A 27,245-nucleotide genomic window follows, 5' to 3' on the forward strand; every position below is an offset into this window, starting at 1 on the left:
GGGTTCCAGGGGGACTGGAGGAGGGCTTTTGGGTGCTGTGGGGGCCATGCAGCCCAGTTTTGTGGTGCTTCAGGGACACGAAGCCAGGTTTTGGGTTCTGGGAGGCCAGTAGGCAGGCTTTGGGGTGCTATGGTGGCGCAGAGCTGGGCTTTGGGGTGCTGCAGGAGCCTGGAGCAGAGCTTTAGGGTGCTGTGGGAGTAAGCAACATGGTTGGGGCTGCTATGGTGGCATGGAGCTGGGTTTTGGGGTGCTGCAAGAGCCTGGGGCAGGGCTTTGGAGTGCAAGGCAGGGGGGCCTGCCAGCCCAAGGGAAGCCAGAGCCATGCTGCAGGCGTAGCAGCACGTACCATTTTCTTGGTGTTCTCATAAGGGAGATGCAGGGATTGCATTTATTGCATGGTGTTCTGCAGCTCCCACGCAGTAAGTTTCCTTTGCTGCAGTGCATAAACGCAGACCCCGTATCTCCCCTTTGCCCCCAGCCTCGTGCCTCCCGCCCACAGTGAGGGCAAGCTGGGTTACAAAGACCAGCACCCAAACCTCAGTCCCCTGGTAACTAGAAGTTATTTCTTTCGAGTCTCTGCTTCCCTCATTCTCACACAAAGGCTGGTTTTGCAGCAGCCTTCACCCTCTCTTCGCCAGCAGCTGCTCCACAGACAATGATGTGGCAAGTTTGTTTTCTTGCCTTTGCTGCACACTCACATGTGTGCTTATGCAACCACAACAAGCTCATTTTATTACTGACAGAAATAAGAGACTCCATTTCTGTAAAAAAATCTGGCTTTTATTTAGATATTGTTCCCTTCCAGATATGCACCCCAGATATGTACTAGAAGAGGAAAAAAGAAAAAACTTAAAGTGGAAGAAGAGCTAAAAGGAAGGCCCTTTTTGTTATTTGAGATCTCGGGAAGACATTGTCAACTTAAGTCTTTTGATCTGTTCCTGACTGTACGCCAGCAGCAGAAAATCTTTGTTGATTCAGTTCTTTTCAGCAGCAGGGCTTCCATGTGTGAGAAGCCACCGTGCCATAAAAGCATAAAGGCAGGGTAGCTCTACATCAGTTTTTTGGTGAAAAGGATATCCTATTCCTCACAAGTGCTATTTTAAAACTGCACATCAGCAAAACTCTTGGGTTTTACTTACACTTTCCTCATGTTTCCTTCACCTGACCTCAGTTAAGTTCAATTAGGTGTATTAGTCTTAAAAAAAATATCAAATAATAAAGCCTTTTTCCCCCAAAAGGAGCTTATTCTAAATACTTTCTCAGAGAGAGAAAGGAAAGGCATCAAAACTACCAATTCAAGTGTAAAAGAACAAACCTATACAAGGACTAGGAACACAAATTGTTTCAACCCATCTTTCTTGAAAGAGCCATTTTAAAAAACACAGGCCTGAGGTTGGCCCTCCTAGGTAGCAACGTCCTGTCCTCACTGCTTTCCTGGAGCCCATCACCCTGGGAGACAGTCCGCATCTCTGGACCTAACGAGGAATGTAACTAGTCCATTCCAATTGGGAAATGAAAAATCCAAGCTGACAAGATCCAGCATTCTATTCTACCACATTTAAACTGGCTGCAGTCACCAACCTGGCTGCAGGAACTGCAGCTCTGCAAAGGAGGGAAAGGAGGCGAGAGCATCAGATCCACTGGTCCCCAGTGCTGACGAGCAACAAACGCACCACTTGATTCAGCTGCCTTTTTCCATCCCCGATACACGTTTTAGCTGTTCATTTTGCTTCAGATTTTTAATACAATTCCTCTTGGTCCCCTAGGGCTTTGAAGACACAGAACAATCACTTTCGGTACTTAGTTTACATCATAAGTGCTGTGAACTTCTTTCATTTAGGTTGATTTGGGTGAGTGAGCTGAGCAGACCGCTGGTCTGTGTACACTTGTACCATATTGCTGCATATGACTGGCAAGGTTGAAAGACACAGTATCACTGTCAAAAGTTAGAGCAGGAAGAGAAGGCACAGCCAGAATGCAAGAAAATAAAGGGGGGGGGGGATGGAAATCACTTGGATAAAAGGCTTAAATATTCAGCTTCCAAGCCTCCTGACATCATCATGTAGATACGCAACCCCAAAGGGTGAATGATCTATTTGATTCAGCTCGACTTGGTTTAATGAGCTTAATCAACAGTCTCTCCAGTTCTCCTGGCCAGCTTCTGTACTGAGCATCTGGCGTTTCTTTTCTCCTCTATTTCAGAGCCAACCCAGCATAAGAAGCCCAGTCCCATTACGGCCTGCTCAGAACCTGGGGAGGGTGCCAAGCCCCCTGCGTGCAGGGAGGAGCGGTCCTTCCAAGAGAAAAGCTTTAGCAGAAGTCCTTTATGTACAAGTTAAAGCCAAAAAGGGATGGCCCCAGAGGAACAGTACAAAACTCTACTGGAAACAAGAGGGGACACAGCAAGCTTGATTTACAGCATTTATATTCCTCTGAACAAAACCCAGCCCCTGCACGTCTCTTCATCAGCAAGCTCAGTTGTCCACCTCCTCCTCCTCATTTTGCTCTTCTTCCTCCATCCTTTCGTCATCATCATCATTCTCTTCCTCTCTGCTCTTATCTTGCTCTTCCGAGTCTGCCTTCTTGTCTTTGTCTTTCCTGGCTTCTTTCTTTCCTTTCTGTTCACGCCTGTAAACTAAAAGAGAAAAAGAGAACACTGAAAAATTGCAAGCCAGTGTATCCATGGCATGAACAGTACAGTAGCTGAAGTCTAACATCCACTTGCTCTCCAGCCTTACAAGGGGAGCAGTGAACACATAGCAGCAACTCACCCTATTATTTGAGCTGTGCTGACCAACTCCATAGGAAATCAGGTTAAGTTTCAGCAGAAAAATGCTGAAAAGGACGCAGGAGTTCACATTTACAGGCAGCACCTAAGACTTTCCTTACATAAACATAATAGGGGAGTGATAGCAGATGAGACTTTCTCAATCCTCATCAGTTGTGAAATAATGTTATCCCAGTCCTGTTAAGGTGCACATTATTTATTCCCCAGGCAAACTGCAGTGTAGGATGCTGGGCAAAGAGAAGAGAAACAAGACAGGCAAGTAAGTGTTGCTTGTCCAGTGTTCAAGGAAAACAGGACTTGGTGCTAATTAGACTCCCTCGACATGAGCTGAGGACAGTACCTTCCAGTGATTCTTTCAAAGGGGCTACAAATCGCTGAAACTCCATTTCCTCCATGGCAGAGAGAACATCGCCAGCATTCAGTGTTTTCCTCTTCCCCTTCATGGCAAAGTTATTTGCACTAGTCAAATACAAGAAGTAAAAGAGAGGTAATTGGTAACTGTCATCAATTTAGTCTTGTTTACTGAAGTCACGTGCGACTTAAAAATAAAACCCCATCTCCTAAACATTTGGGTTTTTTTTAATCACTTACTAATAGTAGTTTAAGATACCTTGTTTGCATTGGCTGCTTGTTTTCATCTAGTCGCACTGCTTTCCCACAGCATTAATTTTCTGCTTGCATGGACCTTTTCTACAACCCGGGGGAAGGAGAAAGCCTGAACATTGGCTGTGAGGTGACAATTCCACAAAGCCACATCAGCACCTTACACCAGAGAAGGGACTGCCTGCACAGTGTATCCTGAGCCACCCCAGGAACGTTCCTGTGTCCTCTGTGCCCAGCTCCAAGGCTGACTAGGTTGGCTCATGCTTACCCTAATGCAGCCGTGTGGTGAGTAGCCTGGAAAGTGAGCAAAGGCAAGGCCAAGCAGCCATGTTCTGAGGCTAACAGCAGTTTGAGACCCCCCTTGTCCCTGGTGGGGTTGGGGCTTCTCTGTGTACAAAGCCAACCTGCCTTCGCCACAGGTTGTTAAGGGCAATCCAAACCCAACCACTGCAGTCTGGTAGATTACACTAAAGATTGTTTTATTTATACAAAAGGACAACATGGAAACAAACACTGGGCAAAAATCTCCAGGACAGCTGGCAGAGAGGTGAATTATAAATCAACTGCACTGATTGTCTGATGCAACAAATTCTTACCACGATGTTGCATAAAGCACGAACACACTTGCCGCTCGAGATATTGCGCTCCGAGCTTCTTTGGAAATATTGACTCCATCAGGAAGCTGAAAAAAAAAATGCAACTTTGATCAGCAGCTGCTATAAATGCCTTAAACTTACATATTTCATGTGTCAATTCTGTCACTCAGAAGGCTCAGCACAACTGGAAATGAAATGTTTATCTTGAATGCTATCACTGAAACTTAGATGCCAGCTGAAACCCAACCGCAATTTGCCTGTGTTCTCTCCAAGGCAAAAGGCTACACAGAAGCAAAATAACTTCTGGGCCAGTGGTGGGTCTGGCCACCATCTCCAGGGCAATTCAGCTAGTGACTACCGAGTTCCTGACGCGGACCCATCACCCACCGTACCCAGATAGACTCAGCAACACCTCGTAGCTCAAGACCAAGCTGATCATTGAATTAACGACTGGGAATTATTCCGTTCTGGATTTTTATACAGACAAGGAATCGCTTCTGCTCCGATTCTTTCTAGGGGCCCGGTTCAGCCCCGCTGCTGACGACACCGCGGGGTTCCGCAGCCCGGGCCGCCCCTCCGGAGGCCTCGGGCACCCCCCCCGGCCGCCCCCCCCCCCCCTCCCCGGGGGCCTCTCCCCGAGGCCTGGGCACGCTTTGGGCTGTAAAGCCGCGGGACAAAGAAGGCCGCGCCGGGGCCCTGCGGGGAAAGCTGGCCCGGCCGCCCCCCCGCCGCTCGCAGAGGCCGCTGGCGCTGCCCCCCCCAGCACCCACCGCCTCCTTGATGATGCGGGTGATGACGGCGTTGGGCAGGTTCAGGTCCTCCGGTCTCTCCGCCATCCTGCGCCTCCCGCCAGGCGGTGGGGGACGGCGGGGCCCGGCCCGGCCCGGCCCGTACCTCACCCGGAGCGGCCGCCCCGGAGCGCGCGCGCTCAGCCGCTGCCCCCTCACCTCTGACCCCTCCCGGCGTGCAGCGCGGCCCCTCCCGCCCGCCACCGCGGCCGCCGTTGCCTGGTGACGGGAAGGCGGCGGGCGGGGGCCATCTGGGAGGCCCGGGGGCCAGGGGGAGTGCCCGGGGGCGAGGGGGGGCCCGGGGCTAGGAGTCTGGGGGTGCCTGTGGGAGCCTGGCGTGTGTGCGGGGGGGAGGGCGGCGCAGGCAGCGGTGCGCTGGTGTGACTGGGGGTTAGCGGGAGCCTGAGGGGCTGGGGTGGGAGCAGGGGCAGAGCCAGGGGGGGCCCTGAGGGGAGAGGGTTGGTGCCCGTGGGGGCAGGTGCTTCTCCTGCCCCCCACAATGGCTTCGGGCCTCTCCCTGCAGCGCTGTGTGAGGGCATCACTGCCCCGCAGGGCCGAGCACCTGCCTGGCCCAGCCTTCCCTTAATTTGGGGAGACTTTTATCCCTGTTGATAACCTGACAGGGTAACTAAATAACTAAGCTCAGAGTGCAAGAACAGAGTGGATTAATTTGGTATACTCTCAGGGTGATATTTGAAATTGTGAATCGTGATTGACAATGCAGCTTTTTTCCTTAGAAAGTGTGTGTTTTCCACTAGCAAGGGCAGTACTATTGTAGTGGGGATTGTTTACAGACATTTGTGCCAAGTTTGCAGGTAAAGGTAACTTTGTATTAGACATAATAGCATGTTGGGGATGGTATAGGGCATTTCGAGTACACAAAGGTCAGAGCTGAAGAAAGGCTTGTGTGGGTGAGAGCTTGATGACCTTTCCAGTTATAGTGATTGGATTAATAAAAACCATCACTGCTTGTACAAATCGTGTCTCTTGAGTCTCGTTTTTAGCTGTTGTTAATGTATTCTGTTGTTAACTCCCTGGCCACTTTATGGCTCTCAGAGGTGAGATGCTGCAGCAGGTGCTGCATTACTTTTTAATGAAGGCAATGACTGATTGTAACCGTAACGGACCACACTAACATTGGCTGGGTGCTGTTAGGCCAGCCCTCAGAAGCCACTGCAGCTTGTTTTGTTTTCTGTTTTGCCAGAGGGTGAGGTTGTTCTGTACGTGCCTTGAGAACAAAGCGTGGTGGCCTTGGGTTACTGCCCCGTGGAGGGGGTAGGATGGAGCGGGAACAGGAGTGATGCTGGCCCAGAGCCAGGGGTACGGTGCAAAGCTTCCCCACTCACCAGCAAACACTGGACCCTTGCTGTCGAGTTGTGTGTATCTTCCCAATACAATGGGCTCTCTTCTTTCTTGGATGCTTTGGCCACTGGTGCGTGCGTATGTTTGTTACTAATTACAATATCTGGAGGGTTGAAGCACAGCTATTAAAGTATTAATTTGTGTTTTCATGAGGTACAGAAGGACAATATTATCTTGTGCTTTTTGATTTTCCACTTGGGTTGGGTTGGCTTAGCCAAGCCCCTGCTCATGTGTCACTGTGTTTATACCTGTGCTACAAATAGCAGCTTTTTTGTACTAGTGTAAAATTTGACTTGCAGTAGTAAGCTTGACTACTGCAAGTCATGTTTAACAGGTCCCATGTTGTACATATGACAGCTAAATGAGACCAGAAAGCTGTTTTAATATAAAAACTCTGGAGCTACAGGACACAAAGCCACGTCATCAGCCTACTGTGATCTAGGATGTACCCGTGCCTGAGGACAATCTGATTCCTCTGTAATTTTGTTAACTTTCATACTGTATACATCTTCAGTGTTTTGAGGTTGTTTTTTTCTTCTAAGTTAATTTGCACAATTTTTCTGTTTTGCAGAGTATTTACACAGATGATACCATCTTTCTGCTCTCCCTGCACGAGTGGTTGCAAAGGTGATGCCTGCAAGTATAAGCCAGTGGGATGAACCTACTTGTGGTATGGTTACTTGTCAACATCCATGGTGCTGGGATACACTAAAGAGAACTTAAAAGGGATGTCCTTGGATCTGTTTAGGAAACTGATCCAATTTTTAGAGCCTTTTTGAAAAGTGAAGGTAAAGTTATGGTTAAATTCTGATTTTCACTGAAGGAGGGAAAAGAGCATTCTTACTCTTGAGATAACTGACTTGGAGTCCTAGTGGAGTTAAGGTAGTTGTTGGTTTTTCACATGAAGTAGCTGGTCAAATTGAACACTGTTCACAGATATTTATATTTTTTAAAGCTGGAAGTGATCAATAGGTTGCCTAGTCTGACCGATATAATAGGTGACTTCACCAGAATTTATCTCAGTAACTTGTTCAAATAAAGCCTTTCTTCTGAGGTAACTTAACTTGGATGGCTGACAACAAGAAGAGAGAATGTGTTACTGTCCTTGGCCGGAAAGTACTTCCTATGGCAGGAAATGGCTGTTAAATTTAGGTGCTCAGTTTCCAACATGATTTTTTCCTCATGTATATATGTGCATATAACCTCACCTACTAATGATTTTATTCCACCCATGGAGCTCAGCAACTTGCTTTAGTTAAGTCCTTGTAAGTGAGGTTTATATATCAGCTGCCTGGAGGTGACTTTATATACTCGCTGATTGCTGCTTTCTAGTGTGTGCCTGTGGGGGTGTGATCTCCCCTTTAACCAAGTGATTCTTTAATATTAGACAAATAGTGCAGTCCTATTCTTAAAGGGTTTTCTGCTGTCAATGAGAACTGGATCACTAAGGACAGATAATTAAGAATGGTTATACTTTCCCTACTAGAATTTCTCAAGATATACAGGAGTCTAACCATGTGCCCTCCTCTTCTGTAGCCAGAGAGAGCCCTTTAATGCTGATTCTGAGCAGCGAAGCGACCATTGTGCTTGTGGTAACCTTCATGCCCTGAGCAGGAAGGGTTAAGGCTCTGCAGGTCCCATGCATGGCTCAGCACATGCTGTGGTGTGGGAGATGCATATTTGGTGCTTAGGCCCTGGGAACGTGGTTTGGATATATATAAAAATTGCAGTTGCTATAATGTAAATTCTTATTGTTTGCTTAGCTAGAAATCCTGGCCATTGTTAAATGGAGCCATTGTGGCAGTGCACTCTATAGTTTGTAGATTCTCAGTATTCGTCTTGCATTTGCTTTACTTTACTTAGATGAACTGCCAGCACTGAAAATAGGAAATGTTTCCCACAGCCACTCTTCAGGGAGAGTAGATTAGATATTCTGAGTGTCACAGAACTCCTTCCACCTCTGCCACACCTTCTCTTCTATGTTCTCTGATTCAAGAAAGCTCAGAAGATACTGATGTTAGGAGAATTACACTGAAAGTGAGTTCTGTGAGTTACACTTTCTGTGCTTTTTAGGCCTGCATTAAGGGTGGGCACTCCAATGATAGCCTGCTTGTTTTTCTCAGAATTGCACAAACCTGTTATGTTTATGGTCCAGCTGCAGCAGACACAGAGCTTATCAAGTAGTGCTTGTGCTGTGCAGAACGCACTGTTAGTACAGATGGGTTTGAATGTTGCTTAACTTTACTATTGCAAAAATGATACTTCAGGATCATCATGGCCGAATAAATAATAATAAAAAGTACAGATTATTCCTGTTTAGAGTAGTCAGCATGGAACACCTATATTGTTTCCTTCATTCTTGAAGCTGTATTATGGTAGGTGCGATACAAGTCCTGTAACAAAGAGGCTGTTACTGCAGTAGATTAACCTCTTACACTTTTAAAAATGGGGAGGAAGCATACCAGAAAGTGGTACACATGCAAGCTGGTGATCTGATCTGCAAAGCCTTCTCTCTGGATACTGAAAACAATCCTTTTGGTTCTGCTGGGAATGCTCTTGGATTGGAAGACTAAATGTAGGCATAAGGCTCTGTGAGGGTTCAGTGTGCTCCTAACCGCTGCAGGCCTGAGTCACTTCACACCTCTTCCCCCTCATTAGTGCTAACTGGATCTGCCTTACCCTGCTGCTGAGAGCAAGTTATCACTGAAGGTCGGTCAGAGGAGACAGCAAAGTGCTCAAGGCCAGAGTAAAGCACATGCCATATTAGTGATCAGCGTTTGAAACAGAACAGCAAGAGACTGAATGTTCACACAGCTAAGGTAGGGATGCAGCTACACAGCTCAAATCGAAGTGGCTTCAATGATGTGGGATGTTGTTACAGGGATTTGCATTTACTAGTTTAAATCTGTCTGGAAGACTGTCTATGGCTGGTCTGCTTTATTTTTTTAAGAAATAGAAGAATGAATTTTAAACACCTGATGGTATCCTTTTTAAAAGGAAATAAGCTTTTACTTTGTCATTATATTTTCTAAATTTTCAGCTGCATCTGTCCTCAAATTTAGCTCTAATGTCTGGAATCATTCCATCTTTCCTTTCCCTACAGAAAAAATAGGCACTGCAACAAGGAGCCCAAATCCCAGTGGAGTGTGCTATGATGTAGATGTTGCTTGCACACTTCTCTTCCTATCTCAGATCTTCTAAAGTTAGATTGTCTCTGACTAAGGCCTCCAAATACAGCAGTGTCATCCTCAGAATATCTTCTTGGGATCCTTCTTTACCGTAACTTCTTTACCATAAACTAATTCAGCAGTTTTGACTATCAAAAAATTGCCAGCCTAAAATTCTACTGATTGAGTGGGCTTTCCTATCTGACCTGAGAAAGCTATTTGGGCAAATTATGTGTACCAGTTAAGGAGCTATTCTCAGTTGCGTGGACTGACTATTACATTAATGCTAACTTTGTTAATTCACTTTGAAAAGGAAACCTGTAGGGTAATTTGTGATTTGCCTTTTATACTGTTAATTTGATTTTGTTTCACTATGAATCTTGCTTCTATTTGTATTGCGGTTCAGAAAGACCTATTTTTACAGGATTGAACTCTGCAGCAGGGTCAGACGTGATCTCACCTGGAGAGATTAACCTTATCCTGTTAATAACATTGTAAAAGTGAGTGCTTTCAGCTGGAGGGAGGGGAATGCCTTTCTGACTACAGATAAAATATAATCATTCTGAAACAATATATGCAATACTCAGGGTATGCTCTGCTAATTGATTCAGAATGCAAATTAATCCACAGAGGTGGCTTAAAGTGGCTACGTTAAGGCTGAACTAACCATGTTCAAATGGGATCCAACTCCTATGGCTGCAAAATGTACAGTAAAGTCGAGCTGACCCTATTGTAGTAGAAGGTCCTTGAATTGAAAATTGTTATGGGCTAGGCAACTATTTTGGGAAAATGTCTCATGTGCCTGCTTTATTCTTGTGTTCTCCTCTAGGCATCACCTTCTGACATGAAACAGGATACTGAGCTACACACACCTTTGTCGGACCCAGTATGTCTGCTTTTATTTTCTAAAATATTCTTGAATTCTATAGGAAAAGGTTCTCCACTGAGAATGTGGTTGGTCCCTGGAACAGGCTCCCCAGGGAAGTGGTCACAGCATCAAGCCTGTCAGAGTTCAAGGAGAATCTGGTCAATGTGTTTAGTGATACGATTTATTTAGGTAGTCCTGCAAGGAGCAGGGAGCTGGACTCAATAATCCTTGTGGGTCCCTTCCAACTTGAGAGATTTTATGATTCTATGTGCCTGCTCCCACACTTGGGCAAAAGGGGGAGTCAGGATCATGGAGTTATGGGGAGAAAAAGAAGGCAGCTGCCCTTTCAGTATCAGCCTTCAACTAAATTAGCTTAATCTGAACACAAAAGTGTAGGAGAACCTTGGTATGTTTTATTTTACTCTGCGCAGTGCAGAAGTGGGGCTTCAGCAGATGATGGAGATCTTTGCCGACAAAAAGGGCAATTTACCCCTTTCCATTGTGCTATTTAGGCATTTATCTCTGTCTCCCCCCACTATATGCCCCAGTCAAATTGTTTGTTATGCAAATGCAAGAAATAGTTAATTTTCTGTGAAATTAGTGAGCTAATCTGGCTCATTGGGAGGCTGAACAGTACCAGGCCCTGGGTGAAGCCCTGGAAAGCAGTGCCCAGGTGCATGGTGTCAGCTAGCTGATAAAGCAGCTCAGCCATTTCATGCAGCTTCAGACTGTGCACACAATTCAGCTCAGGTGACAGGCATTAACTTTTTAAGCTGTTTTAACTTAATTACTTTGATCTGTGTGACTATACTAAGGCCAAAATCATCATTCCCAAGAGATCTTTTGCTATACTGAAACCGATCTCTTTTATGAGAAGTGTCACTGAAATTTTTAAAGACCCAGCTTGGTTATTATATTATTTTTATTGCATTAAAATAAACCAGAAACAGATTAATACTTATCATTTGTCAAAATCCAGTAAAGCAAGAGCAGATGGGGCTGCAGTTTGGCAAAGGCAGCAGCAAAGACTGTGCTGGGGCATGCTGTGGGTGCTGCAGCTGTCTCGTCAATTCAGGCTCTAACAGAATGTGCAGACTCTGGGATGTGAGCAGAGGAGGAGGGGGTGATTCTAAAGAAGACCTTGCAGCAGGGGAAACCTTTCTTGTGTCTCAGATTGGAAAAGGATTTGGTAATCAGCCAGTCTGCATTTCTGTTGGGTTTCTCACTGGCATTTTTCAGGGAATGATTCAGCTGTGCTTGCCGCAGAGGTGGTGTTGGGGACAGAAGCACCCCAGCTGTGTGCTGTACTCCCTGCTTTGGTGCAGACCCTGGGGAAGAGGGGGCTGCAGCTATCCCACTGCTGGGAAAGTGCTGAGGTTTGTGTGTCTGCCCTGTATGGCAGACTTCATTAATCCCAGAAGTCTGCCCTCAGGATTGCCCAGAAATAGCCCAAACCCTTTCTGTTCCAATCCTTTTACCATTTGGGAGCCAGGTAATTTTTCCCAGTCTGATTTAGTTTCTTTAATTACAAAGCCAGCTTCAACCCTGTGGGTTTTCTGTGTATGTTACCCTTTTGCCTGGAATAACTGTCTAAGCGTGTGTTTGGATTTGAATATCCAAGCAAAGGCAGATCCTAGTGCTGGCAAACGGAAATTTGTGACGGAGAACTGTGTTAAATTTTAAAAGAAAGTCATTAACTCCCAAGCCAACAAGCTGAATGTGCAGTTTGCTGGAGACTCTAATAAAAATGCAGGTTAAGGTCAGTCCCCAGGGCTTTGAATGTGAAGAGACAATTTAGAAAGGGTCGTTACCTTGCTGTTGGGAGCTGGTAGAGAGAGGGACCTTTGCACGTACCACAGCCACCATCTCGTCCTGGCAGGCAATTTAATTTGTAACTTTCTAGTACTGGAGCTCTGCTCCCCTGGGACGTTTGTATACTGGGTTCCTCCCCTCCTTGACACTGGTGCCAAGGTCAAAGGCTCGTGGCAGCTAAATTGCAGCTTGAGTGCAGGACACTGGTGCTTGGACATTGCTGGAGAGAGTGACCATCCCACGTGAGTCATGGAGCTGCTGGGAGAGCCAGGGCTCATGCGTGAGTGCTCAGATGATTTCTCTGGTTTCTCTGCTTAGTTTGAAGTGCTGCTGTGTCTCCTGGGTGAAGGATGGGTTATGACTGTGCAGGTGCCTGGTTGTCACCACTGAAGCAGATCTGGTGCTTGGAGGAGATGAGGGACTGTATCTCCCACATGCCCTTTATGGGGTATTGGAGATGCCCAGCTCCTTGCGGGATTATGTTTGATCTCGGGGCTTTCTGCTAGCACTTTGTGCTGCAGGATGGAGCAGACTTGAATCTGCTGGGTTTGAGAGTTAAGAGTGATTTTTGCAGACAGTGAGCCTCAAACCCTCTGGGAGTAGGGTGTGGGGGACGGCTATGGCCTTGGAGTCCCGTAGGCTTTTTTTTACCTTTACTTTTTTTTTCCCCCATTTTGGAAAACACTATTTCATGGGATTCTTTTACTGAAATCTGTGATACTGCCTGCTTTAGATAGAGAGTGCATTGTTCTTGTCCTGTTTGTCTTTCCTTTTGCCTCTTAAAAGCATTTTGCAATAAAGACAAGGAGAGGGGAGGCTTTGCACGAGCCTGGGTAGCTCCTAGGAGACAGGGTGGCATGTAAAACACCTCTCACGACTTGCTGCATGCACTGGGGAGAGCTGCAGGCTTGGCAGTGCTGGAGAGAAACAACACAAGCCATAGTCTCAATGCTGTCCTGGGGATGCGTGGTGAAGGAGACAAGGACATGGCAAGGCTGGGCTGACACACGCTCTGCTTGCATTGATAGAGGCTCAGGATACCTGGGACTGCAGAGCGGATTGTTCGCTTGCTCCCTCAGTAGGATTGCTTGGTGTGCGGTGTCCTGTGTGTTGAGATGTGCTGTGCTGGTCATTGGTAGCCGGGGGTGCTGTGCACTGAAACGTATGATCCCAGACTGTATTTTTTTCCAGAGGCAAGTAAATTTGCTAGGATAAAGCTTTAATTTTGGTGGGCGGCAGATGGAGATTGCAAATGGATTGTCAGCAAATGGATTCAGCTGAACAAATGAGAGGAGGAGTATTGGATAAGCCTGAAGCAGGAACATTTTGAAGTGCCTTAGAAATTACCCTGTATCCCTGAGCAATGTCTATCCCACCTGTAGTGCTCATTCCTGATTGTTCAGGACAGTGCTTTGACACCATTTACCTGTGTCTGTGATGCTCAGGCATCAACAAGGCTTTTGGGGGATGTGATGAGGGATGGGTGGATGGATGTTGGGGACAGTGGCAGGGTTCTTCTTCAATCTTCTGTCTAGGAGGTGACAGCAACGCTGACTGTGACCCCAGGAAGTCCAGGGCCTCTCTTCTGGGCACCTCCATCTGCAATCTTGCTGTTGGACACAACCATAAGAGGGAGGTTTTGAGCCTCTGTGAAGTTTCTTTGCAGACCCCAGGGCTGGGATGATTACGGGTCCCCAGACCCTCCCTGTGGGGAAGAAGGGAGAGCGCTTGTAATATTCTGCAATATAAATACATGTGGCTCTGTTCCTTTCCCAGGTTCACTGCCAGTGCTACCTGTGAGGACAGGAGATGAAGGTGAGGATGGGATGAAGGGGTTCATCCTCTCCCCGGCTCTGTCCAGGGCTCTCTTGCATGTCAGTGGATGTGACAGAGGATGTGACTACTTCCAGTTTCAGCTTGTTACAATTTGGATGAGCTCTGATGTTGGTGAGCTCTCTTGGAGCTGAAGGCTTCACTACTGGGGAAAGCCAGACTTGTTCCACTGACTGTACCCGTGTCTACAAGGAGAGCACAGAGCAGGCCATGGGGAAGTGTTTCTAAACATCAGGGTGCAAATATCTCCTTGGGCAGCTGGGACAGGGAACTGCAGGGTGTTGTGGCATAGGCTACGTGCTCGACCAGGTCATCTGTTTGCTGGAGAGCCTGCCTGTGATGCAGGGATGTACTTCTGCCTGCTGGCAAAGGACCCATTTCCTCTCTGGGGCTCTGTGTTCCCCTCCCTTGGGTTTCTGGGTTTTGTCTACTGCACTAGTCCCTACCTCCCTACCTGGTTGTCTGTCTTAAATATAAAAAAACCCAAAAAACAATGCTGAGCAGAGGCTTTAAGGTGCACTTGATGCATGGCACGTAAAGGGCCATGGCCAAGGCTGCAGCTAAGATGCATGGCAGAGGTGACTGCCTCCGAACGTGGGTCTGTGTTCTGCTGTGACACTAGATCTAGTGAATCGCCATCACTCCTCTCCTTTCTGTACACAGACAGGGCTGAGCAGTGGGGTGCTGGCGTGGGACAGATGGGTCACACTGCCAGCATGTGTCACATCTGTGTAGGGCTGGCCATGGGAAGCTCAGTGCAAACCTGGCAGCGTGATTCTGGGGAAGGCTGGGACAAGGTGGAGACATACCCTTGTGGGAGGTAAAACCAAGGGTACTGCAGAGCCTGTGATGTCCCCTGTGTCCCATCTCCCTGTCCTGCCATGTCCTGTTCTCATCTCTTCTTTTCTCTGGCAGGGACAGGGCAGAGTTCCCGGTTGCTGGAGCATCTGCCAGATCTGCAGAAGGGGCGATGCGGGGGCATGCGATTCTCCCTGCAGGAGCGGAGGGCACCATTGGGGAGCAGGAGGAAGGTCAGCCATGCGCAAGTGAAAGGGAAGGGTAAGTGATGGGGATGCGAGAGGGGCTGTGGGCCAGCCATGGGTTCAGCACTGGCCAGGAATGTGTTGGAGGTGTGACCATGGGGAGGAGTGATGGGGGGGGTGTGTCCCGCACACTACAGGACTCTACAGGAGATCTTATCCTTTTCTGTCCCAGAGAGGTCAATATATTTAGTATTACTTCAGCTGGACGTGGGCTGGGGAATGGAGGTACCTGCACAGCACTGACAGCGGCCATCCACAATGGCAGCATGTCTGTGTTGAGCGTGTGCTGGGCTGCACCCTCGTCTCTCCTGACCTTCACTTGTCAGGGCTGAGCTCTCCCATTGCCCACTTCTGCCTAGACCCAGGACAGCAAGACCTGTGGACTGGCCACTATCACCCAGAAGGCCTGTATGGGGCTGATCCAGGCTCACCACAGGCCCCCCCCCAGTGTTGTGGACCCTGTAGCCTCACAGCAGTGCCACAGGGAACCAAATTCATTAACCATGGTGTTTTCTGTGGCCTGGGATGGTGTGGGAGCAGGTCTGCTTTGCTGGGGACTTTGCTGGAGATCAGTCCCCCATGGGGTCCTGCACTGTGGGGAGCAGGGCTGCATGGATCAGTGCGGGGAAGCAGAGAGTTCTGACACCCAGCTCTGGGTGCCCCCCAGTAAGCTGTGGTGCAGTGTCTGGAGCTGGTGGGTGCATCGCCAGCTCCTGGATGATGGAAGGGGCTGCTCTGGGGTCTTGCAGAGCGACTCCATGAGCCTGGGGGGCTGCACGCCTCTTCCCTTGTCCCTTGAGAGCCAGGCAGGTAACCTGTGCCCTGCCACCCCTCCCTTTCTTGGCTCACCCCCACAGACCAGTTTTCCTGCACCCTTTCCTTGCCTGCAATAATTTCCCCAAAATGACATGAATGCTGCTGTCCCGCGTTGCTCCAGTGCGACAGTTCCCCAAAGCTGAGCATGTGCTTGCAAACCCAGCGGCACTAACAGTCATGGGGATTACTTACAGCCTGGTGCACTGTCGAAAGGAACGTTGCAAGTTTTTTTTTTTTTCCCAGGAGTTCATTCCTGGTACCTCAGCAGGGTGGCTGTGGGGCGGTGCTGGCACGGGACTCAGGTCCACAGGGGCGGGCAGAGCACTGCCCACGTCCTTGCATCCTTGCACGTGGCTGTGGCATTGGGCTGGGGCTTGTTTGCTCAGGCAGGTGCGGTCCCAGTTCAAATCCGTGGGGCCAATGGGAACCGCGCCATTCAAACATGTGGCGGTTGGACGCGTGTCCCATGGAAACCCAGCCACACGGCTGCCTGTCAGTCCCTGCTGAAACGGCTGCTTGGCTTTCTCGGGCTGGGCAGAGAGGGCTCCAATTACTGGCTAATTAGAGGTGTCCGGCCATGGAGCCCGGCAATGTCCGCAGAGTCTCGCTCTGCACCCGCCAGGCTGACCCCCTGGGAGCTTCTTTCTGCCTCGCCACGTTCGGTAAGCATTGAGCATGCATCTCCAGGGAGCAGGGGCCCACCACGGTGCCCGGGGTATGTGGCCGTGGCTGTGACCCTCGCTGGTGCAGCATGGGGAGCCACAGCAGGTCACAGCCAAAGCCCAGCGCGCTAGGAACGGGCTGGAGAGCTGTTCCCTGAAGACATTAACACTGATCGGCAGCCTGCTGGCTTCTGCCTCGCTGAGCTGGAATAATGCATGGATCCATTGAGAGGCAAACCAGGGAGTGCCCTGAAACCAAGCTGCAGCCACTGAGGCGTGCTGCGGCAGTCAGCCGGCCGCTGAATACCCAGGTTGTTTTGCCCCCTGGATGGGCACAAGCCGGGATTGCTGTGCAGGGCTGGCCGGAGCTGTGGCTCCCATTAGGACAGAGCCCACATTTCCTTCTTTGCTCCTAGCAGGTCTTTCCGTGGTTGCCTCAGCTTTGCTGCGTGGGCTTGAAGAAGTCCGCAGGCAGTAGTGGCTTGGCTCTGCGGGCTGGGGCCAGCCCAGTGGTGGCTGGGCTACGAGCCCTGTATACCCCCCCGTGAGCAGGTGAATTTGACAGCATATGCCATGGCCATTGCTTGTGGTGTGTGACGATGCTTGTCAGCAGCCATCTTATGCAGAGGGAAGTTGGGTGCCCATTCTGGGTGCCACTTTTTAAGCAACAGTTTTCTTTCAAAGCCGCTTGTTTTAGCGAACTGGGCAGGCAGTCGTGCGATGTGCTGTTAAAGAGGCTGCAGGGAAGCAGAGAGGGTTTCATGAGTGGAGCAGGGCGTCCCTTCTCTGAGCAACCAAGGGATGTTACTTCTTCCCCCTTTTGTCTTGTAAGCATCAAACTGCTGAGGACAGCCTTGGAAGCTGAAATCCTCTGTCTTTGTAGGGCTTATGCATGCCAAATGATGTGAGTTTTGTGGTGCCTCTTGGCTCTGTTAACCAAGTTTGGGGTAAACATCATCTCTGCAAGCTGAAGTTCCCTTCATGGGCTGATGGTTGCTGGTGAGATATGGCATTGTGTGCTCTGAGGAGAGCAGTGGCAGGACAGGGCCAGCACTACCCTCTCCATGTGGGTGGCCAAGGAGAGGGTCTTTGAAAGGGCTGGTGCCAGGGCCAGAGGTTGTAGATGGTGATTTCGGGGTGCTCTGCCTTGTGCTCATGGGGACCTCCCACACAGGTAGTTATCTTACACTGCTTTCCTCTGGTAAGAGTCCTACCTGATGTGTGCATTGATGGTTTTTGGCTGTCCCAGCCAGGGCAAAACCTGCATTTTTCCTACAATAAAACAGAAAAGCATTTAAGGAGCAGAAACCCAAATTTTCCATTTCTCAGAGATCATCAGTAAGGAACAGATTTTCCTGCCTGCTAGGTCAGCTCCCAAAGAACAGCATTCATGTGATCCCTCCCTTGGCTTGGCAAACCTCTCTTATGGGTGGGAATCTGGTTGATTACCATCTTGTGCTTGTTCATACCCGTTTTTTCCCTGTTCTCCTTGTGCCAGCTTTGTTCATCAGCTTGAATTGCCTCTCCTGGCCCTGTGGGGTCCAGATGGATGGGGCCTGGGCACCCTCTCCACTGCAGCCCTGCGAGCCTGCTGAGCCCTGCTCTCTGTGATGGAGTGTGCACCCAAGAGCTGCGTGTGGGTCCTGATGTGAGATGAGCTGTCTGCTCTTTTGTCTCCCTCTGGCCTTTCTCTGCACGTATTTTCATTTATATTAACCTCTATTGAACACAGGTGACCTGGACAAGCTGTGTCAGGGCCTCTCTGCTGAAGCTGTTTCCCTTAGTTCATATTAGGGATGTATCAAAAGAGATAAACCCAGAGCATAATGTTTCTCTGACCCTCTTCTCTTGGAGCAAGGTGGAAATGCAGCCCAAGAACTTGCCTGAATAGGGCTTGTGTTTCTGCCCACCCAGGTCTGGAGGACAGTTACTGCTCCATGCATCTGAGAAAATGTAACTGCTGCCACTGAGCCAGTCTGTCCAAGTGCAGATGGTGGTACAGCAAATCCTTTCCACTACCTAAGGCTGGATCAGCTCTTTCCAACAACACCTTCCCTCTCTGATCCCAGCCCCATACAAGCACTGGAATTGCTACAAAGCCAGAGTGCTACCCTGGTATGAGCAGGCTTGGACCCTTTTGGGGTCAGGCAGGCTGGCTGGGGCGTGTTGGGGTGTGCAGTTTGTCCCTTCATGTGCTTTGGAGATGCTTGAGAACAGATGCATTATGAGAGAAGTATTATCTCTTCTTCACAGGGAGGAGAGAACCTTTCCCACTGATACTCCCAAATCCTTTCTACTAGGGGCCAATTTGCGGTAGTTTGAAAAAGGCAAACCTGCCCATTTTCTCCTTGTTCTCCTCTCTTTGGTGCGGGTATAGCCTGTGACACAGGGGCCATGGGCACTGTCCCTGCACCAGAAGCAGCAGTAATGCACATGATGCATGAGGACACAGTCCCTTGTGACCCAGTCCCTCATTGTGCAGAAGTCTTGGCTCCATGTGCTACTCCAGGAGCTGACCCTGTCCCCAGGTCAGTGCTGGGCATAGAGCTTCCGCCCCCTGCCCTGAATTACCCAGCACAAAAGCTTCCTTTCTCCTCCCCAGGTCCCATTCATTACTGAGCTGACTCCTCGTCAGTCATGCTTCGTTACGCGGGGGCATTTTGCTTTCGAGTTGTAACGGCTGTGACATGCTAATAGTGGAACAGTGAGAAGGTTCCCACAGTGTCAGAGATCTGGAGATAGCAGAAGGGTTAAAATCTTAGTCCAGAAGGCTGGGGTGGCATGGTGAAACTGGGGAACAATATTCTCACTGTTGTAAATCAGTATTAGCTTCAATGGAGCTGTCCTGATTTATCCCACCTGGCTCTTGTCCTTATTTTCCACTTTGACTTCACTTGCACATGTATAAATGCGTATAAAGAGGTACATTTCCACATGTGCACACATGTGCTTTCAGACATGCAGATACACACATGGACATGCATGTGAGCTGGAGAGAGATCTGAAAATTTTCTGGTTTTTTGAGTGAAAAATGGCTTCTCTGATTTGTTTCAGGTCAAACAATCCCGTAAGATACCCCCACTCCAGCAAGCTTAAGCCCTTGGGTGTGTATTTTGCAAAATGAAATGCTGGCTTTTAATTTGAAAGATGTTTAGATGTCTATAAATGATATTTACAAGTTTTTTGTGTTTTGTAAGCTGGAAAACAAGTGAAAATAGGATATTTTGCTTTGGGCTAAATGAAACTTGCTAATTATGCTTTCTTTCAATCTTTTGATTCTCCAGGAGCATTGGGAAATGTTTAGTTTTGGGTTGGTCCAGAACAATTACACAAATTTCACCCTTAAAATCTGCACATTCTATGCAGGCTGGTAAGCGGCAGCTCCCAGGGAACCCTCTTGGGAGGGTGTTCAGAGGGGCTGAGCGGGGCCTGCAAGCTGGGGGCTGGCAGCCTGCCCTGCACCCCGGCAGTGTTTCACCCAGAGCCTGACAAATGCTGTCAACTGAGTCTTTGTGCCAGTCTGAGTATTGTGGGTAGATTTTAGGGCTGATGTGGGGTTGCTAGTGCACAGGAAAGCGAGTGTGTAACTGTAAGTGGGCCGGTAGAGCAGAGCTGCTGTGCTGGGACCTGTGCCCTTGCTCAGCAGGGGTTTACGCATGTGGCTCTCCCAGTTGCTGGCCTCCTGCGCAGGGTCTGTGACTGCTTGGCTTTTCAATGCTGGGAATCAGTTGCTGGCAGACGGGTCCAGGCAGTGCTGAAAACCACAAATCACAGCTCCAGATAAGAGGTGGGAGCTCAGGGATCTGGCACAGGCATTTTGAGAGGCCGTGGGAACTGCAGGTTGAATTTGGAGCTGTGTAAGAGCTGGATTTTATTCTCCTTTTTCTTTTATTCTGAGGCTTTGCTTCAGAGTGGGTCGTGAACAGCATATGTATTCTTCTGCAGTTGTGGACACTGTGTCTGCAGGTGCTTACTTTGCCTGTTGCCAGCTGAAGGCATGTTTGGGACGCTCCTTCCTTTGTTCTTTTTTTAGAAATAATTCTCCCATCTTGTCCTTGTGCCTTTGCAGTGGGGTTTATGGATTCAGAGGCCTGCCTGAGCACCCTCAGCCTTTGGACTTGGGTTTCAGCTGACCCTGTCGCAAGTAGACAAGCTCGTGAGCACAGGGGCTGGATCTGCCTGTGCAATCCACACTGAGAGAAATTCCGCAGGAGGCTGCTTGGGCTGAGTTACCCTGGTCTGTTCCCTGTGGAACCCTTCTCCAACACTTCCCTGGCTCCATTCCTCCCACCTCCTCTCTCTGCTCTGAGTCCTCCCTTCCTCTCTCACTGTAGGTAGCTTAAAAGGCACTGATGGGTAGAAGTGTTGCTTGCTGTCTTGTACAGGCGGGCTCTGCAGCACCCATGAGGGACTGCTGAGTCCCACGGTGAGCTCTTGCTGCTGTGCTGTGCCAGTCCACATGAGGAGAAGCCTCCTCCCTAAGGGCTGCCTGTGGAGTGGGTTAGATCCTGAGTCCTCCTTTCATAAGTCAGATCAATCTCCTGCTCCAAGAAAGATCTTGTCGTTTGCTCCAGGTACCAGATCTTGGCACTTTGAGCTCTCTTTCTCTTCTGTCATTTTTCTGCCCTCTTGAGTGGCAGAAGTGGACATCCCTGTGCTCTTACTAAGATCTGCTCTTTTGGCCTGTTAGCGACTGTTGGAATCATCCTGCCTTTGATCTCTTGATCATGCTTCTTGCTCTGCTCATGGTGACGATGGGCAGCAGACCCCCTACAAAGCTCGGCAGGCCTGGCACTGGGGAGCTGGGCAGCCCAGGCAGGCAGGTCCTGACTTGGTGGGTGACTGTGGGTAAGCCAGTGCATTGGGAGCAAGAGGGATCTCCATCCAGACCTGCTCCAAAGTCATGTTTCTTCCATGCAGCTCTGCAAGGCTCTCCTCTGCCACCATCACCTCTTCAATCAAAAGCTCTTGGTGCTGTTGTGCAGGGAGCCAGGCACTTTCCCAGAGGTGCTGCCTCCCTGGGAGCCAGGGGTCCTGCTTGGTCCCAGCCCTCACTGGGTTCTGCAGCAGAGTGACTGCAGGATGGTGGAGCATTGCTCTTCTCTGCGGGTTGGCTGCTCCTAGCCTCGTTGGCCACCTGACAGTTATTCAGTGTCAAAACACATGACTGAAACCATTCTTGTTTAATCCTAGATTAAAGCAAGTATTGACTCCTGGTTTTAAGAGATTACCTGTCTGCTCACCAGCCTGCACTGTCTGGGTTCCCCAGGAAATGCAGGAGGCTGCAACACAGGAGCTTTTGCCATGCTTTGGTTCCTGGGGGCTAGGTTTGTGCTGTGAGCAGTGCTGCATTAGTCCTTGCACTGCGTCTTCTCTGCTCGACAGTGCCAGTGATAATGAACTGTTGCTGGATGTGACAGTCAGCAAAGGGATTGTTGAGGCTTTCTCATTTCCCCAGAACCACCCTGGACAGATGAGGCAAGCGGTAGGGCAGGCAGGGAGGAGGCGTTTTTGAAGTGCAGTCCCCAAGCAGCAGCTGGATGAAACCAGGTTAGTGCCATGGCCCAGGCTCCCCCAGTGGAGCCAGCCTTGGCTGACCCTGCTCCGGTGTGTTCCTGCCACCAAAGGCATCAGTTGTCCTTGGCCTTCGTCCAGACTGTCTGCAGCTTGGCCCACTGTCACCTTCTACAGGACTGACAGCCCCTTCCCCGCACAGAAGCTCAGGAGAGAAGCAAAGGGGAAGTTGAATCTGGGCTGGGGGGAGGATTTGAACATGCTGCATCCCTCTGTTAAACAAGGGCTAATTCATCCCACAGTGGCTGTTTCATCTTGGTCCTCCCATTTCCCCCCTGCCATGGGCTTGTGCCTCCTGCCATCAGTTTACTGTGTGCTGAGAAAACAGTATTCAGGTTCTCCGGGAATGTTTTTACATCTGGAGCTGTAAGACTTTTTTGGTAGAAGATGTTTCCTCCTACCTCTTTCCTCTTGGCTCCCCAGGTGATGCCCCTGTGCCCAGGGGTGGGGAGGCAGGATAGGCTGGACCCGTGCAAGCCTCAGAGCCGCAGAGTCCCTGTGCTGCTGAGTGCTGGGGCACTGGGTGAGCCCTGCCTCCTTCACCATTTCTCCTCTCCTTTCCTCTAGGCCAGCTGAAGTTGTCCATCGAGGTGCGGGGCCGGATCCTGGTGCTGCACAGTGAGTACCTCCCTGGGGCGTGTGGCAGGGTGGCGCCAGAGTCCTGGTGGGCTAGTGATGGGGACAGCATTTCCGTGCCCTTTCTTCAAGCTCTTTGGAGCTTCAAGGTCGCTATTGGGAACAACTGTGGTAGAGCGGCACAACTGGGAGTGCTTTGATTTAGAGGCCAAACTGAAATTTCTCGAGACCTTCGTTTCCAGGTGACCATGGTGTGTTCATTAGAAAGGCCAATGGGAGTGTCAGAACTACCTCTTTTCTTTAGGAAAAACCTGTCTGGAGACAGTTGGTGGGGCCCCTTAGGATTGTTCCTGCAGTGAAGGATGTGTGTGTCCTAGTCTGGCACGTTTCTACCGGGGGCTCCTCAGGGCTGCATGATAAGTGTGGTTAGAGTATCAAGGAAAAAGCAAAGAGTTTGAAACGGTCAGAGTGAAAATTCCCTCACTGAACAGAGCAGGCTTGCTGCTGCACTGGATTTGGTCTGTGTAGGGTGAAAGGGCAAAGCAGGGCCCTGGGACTTCCCAGTGCCCTTGGGGGTGGCCATGCTTTGAGGGGGAGGGCACCCTCCTCCCAGGGACCTTCATAGCAGGACAGGAGGGGATGGAAAAGGCTTTCTTTTGAGCAACATCCCACCTTACAGCCCAGCTACATCCCTGCCTGGGTGTAATGAAATGAGGGCAGAGGATGGCCTGAGCCTGGTGAGGCTGTAGGGACTGGCCAAGCCATGTGCAGCCCCTGTTCTCTGCTCAGCAGCCGCGAGAGCTTGCTGCCCTTTTCTGGCTGTGCAAGGCAAGCTTTGTAAAGAAGCAGCAGCAGGAAAATGTGGTTTTATTTGGTCTTTTTTTTTCTCTCCCTCCAAACTGTGTGTGGTTCTGAGGGTAAGGCACAGATTTTACTCCAAATCCCTCCATCTGGAGCAGCCCCAGCGTGAGCTGGGTGCAAGTCACTGTTTCTTTCTGATGCCATCTTCAAAAGAGGGTCTGGAAAGAGGAAAATTGTCCAGCAAAGAGGCAAAGGTGGCTCAAGGTCTGGAACCTGCCATCCCACTGGATGTGCTGGATGCGCAGGATACTTGGTGTGGGCAGGAGAAGGCTGGGAGATATGGGGTGATCTGTCTTTAACTTTTTCATTCTGCTCCCCAACGTCTTTAAACTCAAAGCAGGTCTGGCTGCAGGAGGAGCTCTTGGTGCCGCCTGTCCTGGCAGAACCTTACAAACAGCTTCATGAAGCACCAGTGGGTCTTGCAGAACCCCATTCCCCTTGTGCACTGGGGTTTCTATCAGGCTGACCATGTTTATTGGGAGCACACTGACAAAGGCATAATCACTGCTGCCTCGCCCGGGGCTTGTTAAGAAGGAGCTTAGCCTTGTTCCAACAGCCTGTCCTGGGCTATCCAGGCTCTGCTGTCCATCTATTGCCTCCAGCCACATGGCTGGGAAACACAGGATTCCACAGGGTTCCCAACTTCTGGCAGAGGTGCAATGCTGAGTGCCTGCTGGCGGGGCTGCCATCAGGATGCGGCCGTTGATATTTAACTTGATGATACATTTGGCTCCGGGGCTGGGAGTCCAGAGCTCCCAGTGAAGTCAGGCAAATGAAATGCAATTTGCCATCCGGATGCTCAACTGCATCTGCTGCCAACCTCACCACAGATGCTTGTATTTATAGCATGGGTGTATTAAAGAAAAAATACAATAAACCCCTTCACTTGTTTATGGGTGCCCAGTGAGAACAGGCTGTGTGCGGGATCCTGTTGGGGTAGGAGATGGGTTTGGCCCCACGAGGAGGGAGGACCCTGTAGAGCAGAGCACTGCGGTGTAGGAAGACGCTTTTCCTGCTGCTTTGGGGCATGACCGTTTCGTTTCCTTTCCAGTCATGGAAGCAAAAGGTTTGATGGGAAAGGAGTACCAGACATGTGACTCCTATGTGAAGGTAGGTTCTCCTGGGGCTTTGCTTGGAGAGCTTTGTGCTTTATGGGGATTTCGTGGTTGGCTTCTCCAAGCATGCTCTGGGCTGCCTGTCCCTTCCCTTTTCTCCTCTATCCTGCTCTGGCTGAGCATCCACAGCATGCAGGGAGGTGGATGGTCTCTTGCCCAGTGTTGGTGAGCTCGCAGGTTTTGTTGGCACAGTGTCTGCACGAAGACCAAAAAGCAGAGGACAGGACATTGCTGAGGAATGTGTCAAACATTCATTGCGAGAGCATCCCACTGGGTGCCCAAGGACTGGTGGGGAGAAGTGTTTGGCCAGCACAGTGTGGCTCTGGGCTCTCCTGGAGGTCACCTTGGCAGGCTGCTCCCACTGTGGTGTGTACAGTGCAGGAAGCATCTCCCCTGTGAGCGGGCTGCAAGTTGGAGACCAGCCAGCAACATCTGTGTACATCAGTCTATTTTTTTGCTCTTTTTCTTCCCTCCCCTGCCCCAAGGAGTTTTGTAATGCAATTACTTGACATGCCTGGGGTAAAGTGATCTAAACCCCCTGTTAGCACAGGCTCAGCTGGATCTTTGAGGCTTAGCCATCCATAAAAGTGGCTGTGCCAGTCTCCCACTGCTGCAACGGCAGAGCTGGCAGCTGTGTGCCAGTGCTTGCTTTGAGAGTGCTAACACGGCTTGTTTTCCTCTGTAAAGATGTCTATCGTGCCAGATGCTGACTGGAAATGCAGGCAAAAGACGAAGACTGTGCCAGACAGCAAAAGTCCTGTCTTCCATGAGGACTTTCTCTTGTGAGTATGACAGGGCAGAGATAGCTCTGGCCCATCCATCAGCACTGTCTTCACACTGAGCACTGGGGGACCCACGTGGCTGCTGTCCCGGGGCACCCTCTTGAAGCCAAGACCCTGCGTTTGCTTTTGCATTATGATCTGTAATAAACTTGCATCATGCATGAGCAGGTTTGCTGCTGAAATGAGGAGTGACAGACATTATTCTGCTGTTTTTTATAGCTGAAATGCCTTGAACTTTTGGGCAGAGCTTTGCAGAGGCTCACAAAGCTGTCAGCACACAGCATGGCAGCGACACTCCTGCACGGTTGGACTTCTTTGCTGGGCAGGAGTTGGGCAAACACAGTCCATTTCCTGGACCTTGCACCTGCAATAGTATGGGCATCGGTATGAATGAGGAAGGTAAAAGGATTTCGTAGAGCTACAGCATGTCCTTGCATGGGAAAGGAGCTGTATGCCTCTTAGTGTTTCGGTGGAGCTTTTCGTTGCTACCTAACCAGTCTCTGTCAGACCTCCGTCCCCATGCTTAATTTGGCACAGGGTGGTTGTTTCAGAGCATGAACTGTAGCTTGTTCCTTGCCTTTACCCTTTGATGTTGGATGTGTGTCTTTCTGCAAGATTATTTTTCCCCTTAAACCACCTGAATCATGTCCCCAGCACATGCCCAGGACAAGTCACATATCTTTGCAGTTTTCTGTCAGGAACAGGTGAATTAGTGCAACAGTGGCTTGTTTGAGGAGGTTGCCATTTGGGGTGGTGCTGCAGTGCTCCGTACAGAGAATGGAGAAGACCTGGCTCTGGGGAGGGTGAGGGGTGTCCAGCTGTGAGGGCAGCCCTTGCCAAGTGCTCCTGGGGAATATCAGTGCTCACGGGCTGTACCCTCTGCTTCTTACAGCCCAGTGCAAGAGCAGGATGAACAGAAACGTCTCCTGGTCACCGTCTGGAACAGAGAGAGAAATTCCAGGTAAGGGGCTGCTAGCCTGCCATACAGTCTCTTTCAAATGGGGCTGGCACAGCAGCGAACCTGCCACCTGCTCTGGCCACCACACGTGAGTGGCCAGGGTCATTCTCACGGCATGTCTGTGCTGGTGAGCACCATGCTGCGTGCAGGCTGGCAGAGAGGAAATCCTTCCTGCCCTTGCTGCTTTCTGTTGGCCTTGCTGCTGTTTGGTAGCCGTCAGCTGGACCATCATTTAAAACTCCTGCAGCCATTCGTGCCTGCAATGCTGGCTAAAGCCAAGTGGGGCTGGAGCCTGGCTCTGGGCTGGGGACATTCCCTACCCCTGGGGGCAATGCAGTGAGGAGGAAAGCCCAGCAGCAAGGGGTCTGGCACCTCACAGGCTATGCTGCCTGCTCAGGCAAGTGGCATCTGCCTGCTTGGCCGAGCTCCTGCTAACATTAGATAGGCTGGAGGTGACCAGGATGCTTCAATCCAGCTCCTCCTTGCCCGTGCTGCAGCTGAGCCGAGTGGTTACACCATGCTTGCTCAAAGCATGGAGAGGGAGGCAGACCTGGGCACTGCCTAGCTCCCAGCATGGGCAGGGATGCTTGTGGGCTCCCTGCAAAGGGGTGCCTGTGGGGAGCTGATGCCTGGGGAGTTTTCAACAAGTGTGTGCTGATGGTCTCTGGCTCTCCTGCAGGCAGAGCAAACTGATCGGCTGCATGAGCTTTGGCGTGAAGTCCCTCCTGACCCTGGAAAAGGTAACTGCATGCCGGTGGGCAGCACATGGGACTGGGGCCTGACTCGTGCGCCCTTGGGGCGGGATGGAGTGCGCTCCTGGGGCGGGAGCAGGCTTCTCCCACAGTGGGACAAAGATGCTCTGAAGGTGCCCAGGGAGTCCCCTGGTCCCATTCCCAGTATGGGACCGGTGGTGGTGTGATTGCTGGAGGCAGAGGTGGGGAGGCTGTTGAAGGAGGGATCCTAGGATAGGGGACTGCCACTTGCTTCTGCAGGGACACAGAGAGTAGCAGCAATTGGGGGCACAGAGACTTGGCCGTAGCG

General features: G+C 50.2%; 2 protein-coding genes across 4 annotated transcripts in view; one reads left to right on the forward strand and one right to left on the reverse strand.

Annotated features, from left to right (window-relative positions):
• Positions 1–758: 758 nt before the first annotated feature.
• POLE3 (DNA polymerase epsilon 3, accessory subunit) lies at positions 759–4,946 on the reverse strand. Its single transcript, XM_037399490.1, has 4 exons — positions 4,758–4,946; positions 3,988–4,073; positions 3,129–3,247; positions 759–2,635 (listed from the first exon to the last, which is right to left on the reverse strand). Exons 1-4 carry the CDS (start codon positions 4,821–4,823, stop codon positions 2,475–2,477), a joined length of 432 nt encoding a protein of 143 aa, XP_037255387.1. The 5' UTR covers positions 4,824–4,946; the 3' UTR covers positions 759–2,474.
• Positions 4,947–8,871: 3,925 nt separating this feature from the next.
• The window catches only part of RGS3 (regulator of G protein signaling 3), an 85,225-nt gene continuing 66,851 nt past the window's right edge, over positions 8,872–27,245 (forward strand). Inside the window, exons 1-9 of one of the 3 annotated variants that reach the window (XM_037400564.1) lie at positions 8,872–8,956; positions 10,134–10,190; positions 13,761–13,799; positions 14,733–14,876; positions 22,480–22,530; positions 24,401–24,459; positions 25,152–25,246; positions 26,139–26,207; positions 26,884–26,944. In XM_037400564.1, the coding sequence (XP_037256461.1) occupies positions 14,798–14,876; positions 22,480–22,530; positions 24,401–24,459; positions 25,152–25,246; positions 26,139–26,207; positions 26,884–26,944 (414 nt within the window). In that variant the 5' untranslated portion in view covers positions 8,872–8,956; positions 10,134–10,190; positions 13,761–13,799; positions 14,733–14,797. Of the gene's footprint in view, positions 8,957–10,133; positions 10,191–13,760; positions 13,800–14,732; positions 14,877–16,238; positions 16,339–22,479; positions 22,531–24,400; positions 24,460–25,151; positions 25,247–25,492; positions 25,646–26,138; positions 26,208–26,883; positions 26,945–27,245 lie in introns of those variants that run through there. The other 2 variants (XM_037400563.1, XM_037400565.1) reach the window with 2 other exon arrangements.

Source organism: Falco rusticolus, chromosome 9, assembly GCF_015220075.1.
Source record: "Falco rusticolus isolate bFalRus1 chromosome 9, bFalRus1.pri, whole genome shotgun sequence".
NCBI lineage: Eukaryota > Metazoa > Chordata > Aves > Falconiformes > Falconidae > Falco > Falco rusticolus.